General features: G+C 37.8%; 2 protein-coding genes across 7 annotated transcripts in view; one reads left to right on the plus strand and one right to left on the minus strand.

Moving 5' to 3' along the window:
• The window catches only part of LOC138015391 (trafficking protein particle complex subunit 2-like), a 6,956-nt gene extending 4,408 nt beyond the window's left edge, over positions 1 to 2,548 (minus strand). Inside the window, exons 1-2 of the mRNA XM_068862417.1 lie at positions 2,307 to 2,548; positions 164 to 249 (exon numbers count right to left, since the gene is read on the minus strand). Coding sequence (XP_068718518.1) covers positions 164 to 249; positions 2,307 to 2,420 — 200 coding nt within the window. The 5' untranslated portion in view covers positions 2,421 to 2,548. The remainder of the gene's footprint in view (positions 1 to 163; positions 250 to 2,306) is intronic.
• A 1,558-nt stretch (positions 2,549 to 4,106) lies between these two features.
• LOC138015389 (pericentriolar material 1 protein-like) overlaps positions 4,107 to 10,000 on the plus strand; it is a 48,058-nt gene continuing 42,164 nt past the window's right edge. For 3 of the 6 annotated variants that reach the window (XM_068862411.1, XM_068862414.1, XM_068862415.1), the window contains exons 1-10: positions 4,107 to 4,235; positions 5,213 to 5,424; positions 5,973 to 6,239; positions 6,398 to 6,592; positions 6,928 to 6,969; positions 7,753 to 7,818; positions 7,920 to 8,018; positions 8,173 to 8,244; positions 9,487 to 9,576; positions 9,835 to 9,918. In XM_068862411.1, the coding sequence (XP_068718512.1) occupies positions 5,233 to 5,424; positions 5,973 to 6,239; positions 6,398 to 6,592; positions 6,928 to 6,969; positions 7,753 to 7,818; positions 7,920 to 8,018; positions 8,173 to 8,244; positions 9,487 to 9,576; positions 9,835 to 9,918 (1,107 nt within the window). In that variant the 5' untranslated portion in view covers positions 4,107 to 4,235; positions 5,213 to 5,232. The remainder of the gene's footprint in view (positions 4,236 to 5,212; positions 5,425 to 5,972; positions 6,240 to 6,397; positions 6,593 to 6,927; positions 6,970 to 7,752; positions 7,819 to 7,919; positions 8,019 to 8,172; positions 8,245 to 9,486; positions 9,577 to 9,834; positions 9,919 to 10,000) is intronic. The other 3 variants (XM_068862413.1, XM_068862416.1, XM_068862412.1) reach the window with 2 other exon arrangements.

Here is a 10,000-nt window from a genome sequence, read left to right on the forward strand (position 1 = left end):
ATTTTTTGATCACAGGGGCACTTCAAGTCTCAATCCCACAAGTCCAAGGGTTAACCAGAACCAATAGCATTGGGACTTGCAAAATTCTTGGTTTTGAACTACAATGAAAAGAAAACAACTTATCATTATTTTGTGATACATGTTTCTTGTGATTTACACCTACATGCTATTTGTAGTCCACATAGTTTCATCAACAAGGTCTAAGGCGGCATGGGCAATAAACTGATTGAGATGCCTATGATCATCTCTCTGAGGATTAAAAGCACATTGGGTAACAAATACGTACATGTATGGTAGTTGATTATTTACTTCATAAATGCATTGTTGACGGGGTGTCTCAAACATAAAGACCCAAGGACCCCTAGTTAGGCCTATGGTTAGCCAAATTGAGGGTTTTGGGGTACTTTATTTGTTTCCGCATTTTATCCATTTTCGGGGTCTTTGGGTTTTAGGGTCCTAGGGTCTTTGTTTTCGAGACACCAATTGTTGAGGGTAAAGACTACTCTTTTCATGACACATGAAAACCTCTTAAGGTTACCGTATACCTTTAGGGGTGTCTCGCATCCGAGCGATGCAGCGCGTCCAGTTTAAACTGTAGATACCTAAACTCCTATATCAAATTAAAGCTTATAGGGCTGGCTATCAAACCATATCAAGAATTTTGAAATTAAATGAATTGTCGAAGTTTTCACGGCCTCTAAATGCGAGCGTCGGAATCACCTTTTCAAAGCTACAAGTCAAAGCAAATTTTGCTTTTCGCTATTTTATTTTGTTCCTTTGTTCCCCGACCCAAAGCGCTAAAAAACGTGTCTGCGTTTTGCCATACTCAGTTACAGTGAAAAGTTATAGAATGTTTGCGAAATAGTATTAAAAAAATGTAGAAGTGTTTGTACAAAAATCGCTCTCAGAGAAAAAATATTTAGAAATAAAAAATTTGCAGACACATTTTGTTGTTTATATTAGCCACTGTCAAAATTTGGGGCGATCAGACAAATTCCCTGTGAGTTTTAGCTCTTTAAAGTATCTGCTTCTAGTGAAAAAATTGATTCGAGAAAACAGCACTAAAACTGTCAATCAGATGGGTAATTTTTACTTCTGGCCAAAATGTAAAACCATCATTTCTCTTCATCAATATTTAATCTTTTTGAATAATTTCTTTTTTATGTTAGAGATCCCATTTCGATCATTACTTTTTAACCGAAAAATCCAAATTTGAAGAAAATTGCTGATATGGAGGTATAAGGTAAACTTATACTTAGTCTCTTTTAACTTCATAAACAGTAAAAAATCCTTGTGAGGTGCTGTTCACTGAAAATTGTCATTATTTTTTAAAAAGATGCAATGGTTTACATGCACAAGCTTTTAGTGAAAGTGTGATGTGGATAGTTCCAGATGGCTCACAGAGAGAATTGAGATGGCGAAACACTCTCGCATGATCAATTTCTATAGCGAAGATATTGTTGACATAACCTATTGTAATTAATGTGCCAACCAGAGCCTCACTGGCTGTTGAAACAAAGGGTGTTTTGTCCCTGTGGTTGGCATATTTGAATAACAAAAGCAGTGTTCGTAAACAGATATCTTCCCTATTTTTAAAATCTATTCAAATATGCAATGATAATTTAACGAAAGGAAGGCAGTGGGTGCTGTGGGCTCTAATAAATACAGTACTGTGGAAAAGTAAGTTGACAGTCTTGACTTGAAACTCGATCCGCGATCCTCAATGTTTTCAAGCATCGAGGATCAGGTTTCAAGGCTCGAGATTAGAAAATCAAGGATCGAGGATCGAGTTTAGAGACCCTTGAGTTTTTTTTTTTTTTTTGAGGATCTCGATCAGAGATTTCAAGGTGAAACATAACTTCTCGAAAGCAAAACAATAGAGTTTAGAATTGAATATTTACTAGAAATTTTGAGCTTTGAGGGATTGTCAACTTACTTTTGCATGGTACTGTACTCTACGTATGTTTGGATGTGCATCTGAAGCTTTTTCTGTGCACGTTTTTTGCATGTAGCGATTGATATCATTGATGTCACCTACAGGTATAATAATTAATTTTGCCATTAACGTGCCAACCAGCAGAGCCTCATTGGCTTTTGAAACAAAGGATCTTTTGTTCCCGAGGTTGGCACATTTGAATAACAAAAACAATGTTTGTAAACTGATACATGTGCATGTGTATCTTCCCTATATTTTAGTTCGGTTATCTCCATGCTGGACAAGGGCTGAGAGCCTTGGTGCATTTCATATAAAACCAACGCCAAAGATACACCTAGTTTCCAATCGTAAAGTACCATGAAATACAAACCTTATAACTTTGGTCCCGGCTTTGCGAAGAATCCATACTTCTTGGATTGAACTCCATTTCAAATACTGGATTGTCAAAAGGACCAACAATAGCAAAGTAGTAATTTCCTAGCATTTTGGGCACTGTTGATTTCAAACCTTAAGTGCAAAAAACCCCTAAGCCATTGGAAAAGAAACAACAGCTGTACATTTCTTTTCCAGTAGACTACTGCTTTGGCACAGGTGATAACTTCGCAAGGTACTTTCACGTAAAATAACATGAAATCATAAATAAACTTTGCGCCCATGGTGTAGTGGGATTGCATGGAAATGAATCCTGGATTGGATCACATGGGATCACCGGATCTTTGTTTCAATACGAGGAAAAATAGGGACTAATGAAAGGAATTTACCATAAAAATATTTTTTCCTCTTATCTGCGCTAAGAATTCCACAGCCGCTTAATCATCAGGGTCTCCCCATTGGAGTCATTTATACTGACTACCGATGATCTTATCCGATTCGATCCCAGTCAATCATCAGTCAATCATTCAATCATTCAATCATCAATCAGTCAAGACAAGTTGCAAGAGCCGTTGGCAAAAGTAGAATAAGGTTCTACTTTTCGTGCAACTTGTCTCGCAACGATTTTGGCCCGTTGCAGGGTATGTTATACTGTGAAATGTTTCGTGCAACTTGTCCCGCCACAATGTTGCCAAAACATTGCGAGACAAGTTTCACGAAACATTTCACAGTGTAACAGCGCCTTTAGCGAGTAAATGTAATCAAAAACATAAAACAAACAGTGGTTTTGATTAAGTTGAAATGGCCAAAGAGCAAGAATATTTATGAGTAAATTTATTTTTAGATTCAGATTTTCCCCGCGAAAAGTATCATAATTTGCTTGAGGCTGAGATAGGCTGGTTTTGATGACAAGAAAAAAAGCAAGGTGACACCCAATGACACCAACCCGGTGTTTTGATTGGCTTTTCAACGATGGACGTGCTGAATCTCTCAAGGGTCCGGATCCGGAGGCGTTCTGTAAATAAATCTACTCGGGAAAGGGTTCACTCCTTGCATCATAGTCATTGTTTTCGATCTCTTGCAACACGAAGATGTCCCAAGCAATGATTATAGTAAACGCTCCAAGAATGTACACTGGGTTGCCTGCGGCACGTGTTACACAAAATGAGCTGCAGCGTTCCAGCTAATTTTTTCAAGTGGGGGTCATTAAGACCATTTGAGGGGTCAGCCAGACGTCGTACCAGCAGAGGCCCTTTGGCCTCATTTTGTCCCATTTTGAGGTCTTTTAGTTTTTAAGCTTTGGTAACAAATTCAGTTTAAAGATAACAAAACACGCTCTTGAGTAAAACTCACTCGTTTCGTCTTTAAATAGTCTGCAAAAAAACCTAGCTCCAAATTGTTCTGACGGACGTTTTCGTGCATGTCATGCATGTCTTGCAGTTGCACTAAACAAACGTTTATTGCGCACACTAAGGAAGGACTGAAGATGTTGTTTATGCTTCATAATTCGTCTTCTTTTCAGTTTAATCTGATGCCAGGTCCAAAAACGTTTTGGCTTTGGCTTTACGTTTGCACCAAAAAGTACCGTAAAAGACGGGAGTTAACAGTAAAGTCGTTTTCCGACTGGATTGCCATATGGCAACCCAGTAAAGAGGTGTATTATGGGATTTGCGTGGATAAGGTAATCCCGAGGAGGGCATTGTGGGATTTTATGAGAATTTTTTTTTTTCCCCTGGAATTTTCATCCCACGTTTCCCACGCTTCATTGCGCGCTTATTTTTTCCGCCAATGGCCTGTGCTCAAAGGAACCGTGTGGCGCGTAGGAAGATTTGAGCAAACTTTGCTAAGTTCTGCAAAAATTGAAGCAAATTATGGCTTTTAACTAACAGAGAAATCAAGGTTTTGAAGCTCCGTGAACAACCTCGAGGTAAGAGACACTGTTTGGCGTGACAGTGAAAGGAATTGGTGCATATTGGAATTATTAGGTTTGAGAGCTTCAGTTTCCAGGCACTCGTAAACATGTTAGCTCAAATCGCGCTGCTAGAAACATAAACTTGAAGGTTAATTTGCAAGGATACTAAAGCTATGGCCTTAAACTGTTTAGCTGAAGGTGTTTTCTATCTTTAATTTAATTAATTCATCAGATCTTTTTTTCCGCGAGATTTAGTACCTAAATACATATGTACATCTTCCCATAGAGCACAAAATTTGGACAGTGCAGAGAATTAAAAGTAGCTTATTGTTACTGCAAAGGCTTTGCGACCCATTTGCTTTCTTGTTGAAATAGAAATTTTGACACAAATATTCGATCTTTTAACGAAAGTAACTTAGTAGCTCATCGGTCGAATAGTCTGTTACGTTATCTATTTCATTGCAAGTCTTGTTCACTTAGTCCTAAAATTTAAGATAAGTGAGAAATTTCTTGCCGGTAATAGTCTTGCTTGGATCGCATCCGCCGTCGTTTTGCTAGAGACATAAAAGTCGTCTTAAGATGAAAACGATACAGTTGGCAGACGCATATAAATCTCAAACGTTATATTCGTCGCAGGCGATTAATCCTTTCCTTGCATTAAAACGGCTGTTATACAAGTTTCAAAGGAGTTCGATTCCATGGGGGATTTCCAGCTCGTGCTATGTTTTTCGGGACAGTAACAAAATAAAAACAGTCATTTGTAATTTCCCATAGAGCAATAGTACTGACATATTCAATAGCACTCTCTTAATCCTGAGTTTTTACACTTTTTAGTATCTTTGGCCTATAATGATACTGAAACGTTCGTATTCGAAACTCATGCGAAACAACAGTTATTCAAATATTCCACAACAAACATTGAAAATAAATACAGAGGAACAAAACATTGCTTGCTCTTTATAAAGTCTGTTATTGTTGTGCTTTTGAATCAGACAGGTAGTTTCACTTTGCTATGGCTGGACGAGCGCCACCAGATGATGGTGACAGGTCAACGCTACCACTGCGTGCACCATTATCAGAGCCAAGGTCTCAAAGATGGGCAGCACGTCGATACCCTACTAGTCTTGACACTGATTTAAGCCTGCTAACAGAGTTGCGACGCTCTGAAGAGCAAGCTGAGCAGCAATCCTTGCCAAATAACCTGGTAAATATAATGTACTTTGGGGTGGTGAACATCCAATGATGTCATCAGTTTTGGGACAAAAATGTGAATCTCTCTCAAACTAAAGATGTAATTTTAGAAAAAGAATACTTATTCTCCTAGTTACTTTGCAAAGTCTTTCAAATGAGGCATTTTAAGGAGCTTCAAAATTGTTTTAACTGTCAGGCAACTGTTACATGTCTTTTGTCATACCTGAGCCAGTTGCATCTAGCTGACGAGTAAAAGCGTCTGGCATTCGAAAGAGTAAATTAAAAAATCTGTTAAGTCACTTCCAGGAGTCAATGGGTAAAACAATTTATTTCACTGTCAATTTTTCATGATTTTTAGTCTTCAATGGAGCATGGGTTTGTCTTATTATTCCCATACTCTATGTAGCCAAGGAAATCATGGTACATGTACCTCTGACTATTTGAAACTATTGCTACAACTATCCTATGTCAAATATCAGTTACTTTTGTTCTGCTCTCAACTGTACAAATGAGAAAATAGGGAAATAGCATTTTTCCAAGCCACTTTACATCTGTTGTCAGCAGGGATGGTCTTCCAGAGGAAGCTCTCAGTCTCCATCAAGCAAGACTGGTGCAACAAAAAAGAAAGGAAAACACTTCGAGCAAGTGAAGTTACCAAGTAAAACTAGTCCAGGATCACCCACCTCTGACACCAATGCCCCTTTTACCAGGAAGCATCACCACACCCCGGCTACCATCCCAAGAACTCGTTTGCCACCTGGAACCCCAAGCACTGAAATAGCTGCTATGGAAAGTTTAAGGCAGCGCCTTTCATTTGATGATAACAAGGTCAGTTCTGTATTTTACAGTAGACAATGCAGGGTTGATTGGGATTACAAAAATTAATAAGATGTTGGTTATCACAATGCACCCTCGACTTCACTGTTAGTCTACATTAGCGTTATTTAAATGCATTAATTCAAGCTCACTTCTTTCCACGACTCCAGCCTGTTCACCAAAGTCCCAAGACAAGAGTAAGCAGACGTCAAAATCCCTCTTCTGGCCCAGCAAACAATGAGAGGCCTGTTCCTACGCAGTCAAGAAGTGCTGCATCTGCTGTTACCCTGCCGTTGCTTGAGATGAATGAGACAGAGACAACAAGACCCTCAACAGATGGTACTAGCAACGCAAGAGGCTCCAAGGTATGTTCTTTGTATTCACTGAGTTGTAGACTTGTAGGTCAATTTAACAGACTGAATAACAAGAAGCAGTTGTTTATCCTTTGTGGTCAGTCATGGGCTCTCAGAGGCAACACATGCGAGTCGTTACATATTTTAGCTCACATGCATGTTTCATTCATGTAGTCATTGGCGTCACTTCATGTAAGTGGAGTGGCTGATCACATCTTTAAAGTAGCAAAGTGGACAGTCTTCTAAAAAAACATTTTTCTACAGTTTTGGTTTTTCTTATATTTTGTACTTTACATGAGTTTTGCTTGCATGGAAATGAATTTTTCACTCTTTTTTACCACATGAAGGTCAATACAACACTGATAATTTCAAGACTTAATCAAGTTAGGGTAAGTTGGATTTGTACTGTATCTTAAAGCAATGTGCCCAATGAATCAGGTGAATTCTAGCCTTCTGCGATGTTAAGTATATTCTAATGCATAGTAAACACAACTGGCAAAACTCGTCTTGTATGAGTATAAGGACCATAATCAGCTGGGTGAACTTTTACATGCACATGCTCATAAGAATACCAATGGAAAATAGCAAAAACTTTAGGGAGAATTTTTGAGATGTCAACAACGTTAACTATTGTTCTAAACATTTAAAATAGTAAAATTATTGCCCTTCATTTAATTTCCATTGTCCAAAGTGGGATTAAAGCTAGAAAGCTCCGAAATTTTAACAAACAATAAAAGACTTCAGAAGTATTTCACCCTTCTGTCCAATTTTATGTAAGTAAACTAAAAAAAAAGTCCAATCAAAATATGTCTGAATTTGCCCAGTTCAGTTGAAAGTCTTCTAGATATAGGCGGCTGCGACAAAAAGGCACCCAGGTCCCTCTGCAGATACCGATGTACACCAACTTCAAGCTCTTGAAAGATAGCTTGGTTCTAAACCACAATATGACAGTAGCATACGGCTTCCCGTTCTTGCTACAAAGTTTTTGTGCTAGGTTTCACACAAACATTTGACACTCAGGTCTCATTTAATTTAATTAATTTTATGCTAAAACTATCTTTTGCTAGGATGATCTCCTTTCAAGGATCTTAATGTATTTCCATTAATTTTAAAAGTTCCCATTTTTAGTGTATTGTATGATTATGGTGCTATGCTTATTTCTTTGGTCGAAGGACTTTCTCAAACAGGCATCAGCAATGTTGGTTACTCTGCGAAATACAAGTGCCACTGACCTGCAGGTAATGGTGATAAGCAATCTCATCTTTATCTATGCCAACATTGCTTACAATCCCATTAACTTTTTGTCAGCTCAAGGTCATTGATGATTGTTATATCCCAGTCTAGTGAACTGAATGAACAGACAACAAAGATTTCAAGGCTCATAAAGCAGCTAAAACAGCAGGAACGGGCCTACATTGAATTGCTTCAACGAACTGTGGTGAGTATATCTGCAAATAAACTTCTCTGGTTTAAAAGTTTTAAATGCCTTCTACAATGGCTGGCTGACCCAGCATTACTATTTTTCTGTGAAATGTCTATTGTTTGAATCATACTTGGGTGTACGATTGAATATTCATTTTGTTTTGTTTCAGGCTGTAGAACATGATTCCACAATGGAGAACACTCCTTCATTGAGTCTGCAGTCATTGACTGAAGAGGAAAAGGTAAAATGTAATAATTAAGCAATAGAGGGCTTAATTACTGTGTCGACATCGCATCATCTATATGCGAGGGAGACACAGTTGAGGGTTTGCAAAACTGTCGGGAATTCTCCCAATTTCCTGATTGTTGAGATGAGGCTATTTAAACACGAAAAAAAGTCTTCTATTGCTTTTATAAAATATTTCTCAACAGTAATTTGACAAGTGAAGGAAAATGATGGTTTTTTACTCCTCGATTGAAAGAGATTTTCTTGATACTCGCTCATATTTCTTACCAGCCAATCAAAACATGCATCTGACAACACGTAAAGCAATCCAAATTCTTGTGATGTCACAGCGGTGGTTACATACAGTCATATATACACTGCTATCAACCAGTGAGAGTGTGCGTACTATCCTAATTATTTTATAAAAGTAGACGCAAACTGCAACATATAGCCTTGTATTGTGCAAATGCCACCCTATGGAGGTTTTCATTCCCAGGAGCAGTATACAAAGTGCACCTCACCTTGAGCCAAGTAGAACATAATGGCCTATAGTACTTATAGTACTGCTCAAAACTCTTTGTACATTATTACCTTGGGTCTTGCTTAGGTCAAACTAAGAGATTGACTGAGAGTCAAAACCATAACTGTGTTGTGGAAATTTTTCAAACCAGTTCTTTGTCTAATATTCATTATCATAATCTGAAACAAGGGAAAATCAATATCAAACTGGTTTAAAATAATATTTAAACCAGGAAAAAATACAACTACCCAAAAACCATGTTTCATCCAGGTTTTCATTGTCTTTTTGCTTGATTATAGCCATAAGAACTCAGTAAGACTTGAATAAGACTTCTTTGTTTGTTTCTTAGCTAATTGACAAAAGGACTGGCTTTCTGCTCTTGCAATTTGTCACATCTCCTTATTTCAGGAAATTCGCTAATTCAGTTCATTTTGGGGGGTCATTTGCATTTAGACAATGGATATCCAGTTCACTGAAGCATGATGAAGTCCCCAAAACGTGTTGCATTATGGGATTGGGAAAATAGTCTATAGAAAAAAAAAGTTTATAAAGAAAATTGCTTGTATGGGAATTAATGGAAGGGCATCATGTTACTCTTTTTTTTTGGTCCATTGTTGGTGCAAAATGCAGTGATTGTGATACCAACATCGTACTTGAACATTTTTTCTCTTCTTTAATGAAATGCATATACTATAATGTCTGGGTCATCAACGGTTCACATTTTCTGTTTTCATCCAGAGTGAATCAGCCTCCATTCGAGATGAGGAGCTTCAGGGACTAAGACAACAGCATACATTGTTGAAAAAAATGCTAGAACAGCAGCAACAGGTAACAAGTAAATCCTCATTTACTGAATATAACCCAATATGAAGTTGCATCTTCATGGCAAAAGTTTGATTCTTAAGTGATTATGTCTTTCTATGTTATGATGTTTCTTTTTATATGTTGTACATGTGCCTTCATCAGTACAGTTATGGAATAGGCCCTTTGACGAGCCTCGCAGCTCATTATTTTCCGAACGTTTTCTACTCTAGAGACTTTGCTGCTGAAACAAAAAGATAAAAAACAAACTTCATTTTTCAACAGCTCAAAGAACTTCAAACTCGTCAGGCTGCACTTCTCACTTTGCAACGTGATGCAGAAATGCGTTTGGCCGAAGCTGAGGAGGAGGTAAATGTTTTACTATAATTATCACTTGAAATTACCAAGGGTTAATTGATTGCATGCGAGACATTTTAAAAAAGAATGTTTT

Source organism: Montipora capricornis, chromosome 9 (assembly GCF_036669925.1).
Source record: "Montipora capricornis isolate CH-2021 chromosome 9, ASM3666992v2, whole genome shotgun sequence".
In the NCBI taxonomy this organism is placed as follows: domain Eukaryota; kingdom Metazoa; phylum Cnidaria; class Anthozoa; order Scleractinia; family Acroporidae; genus Montipora; species Montipora capricornis.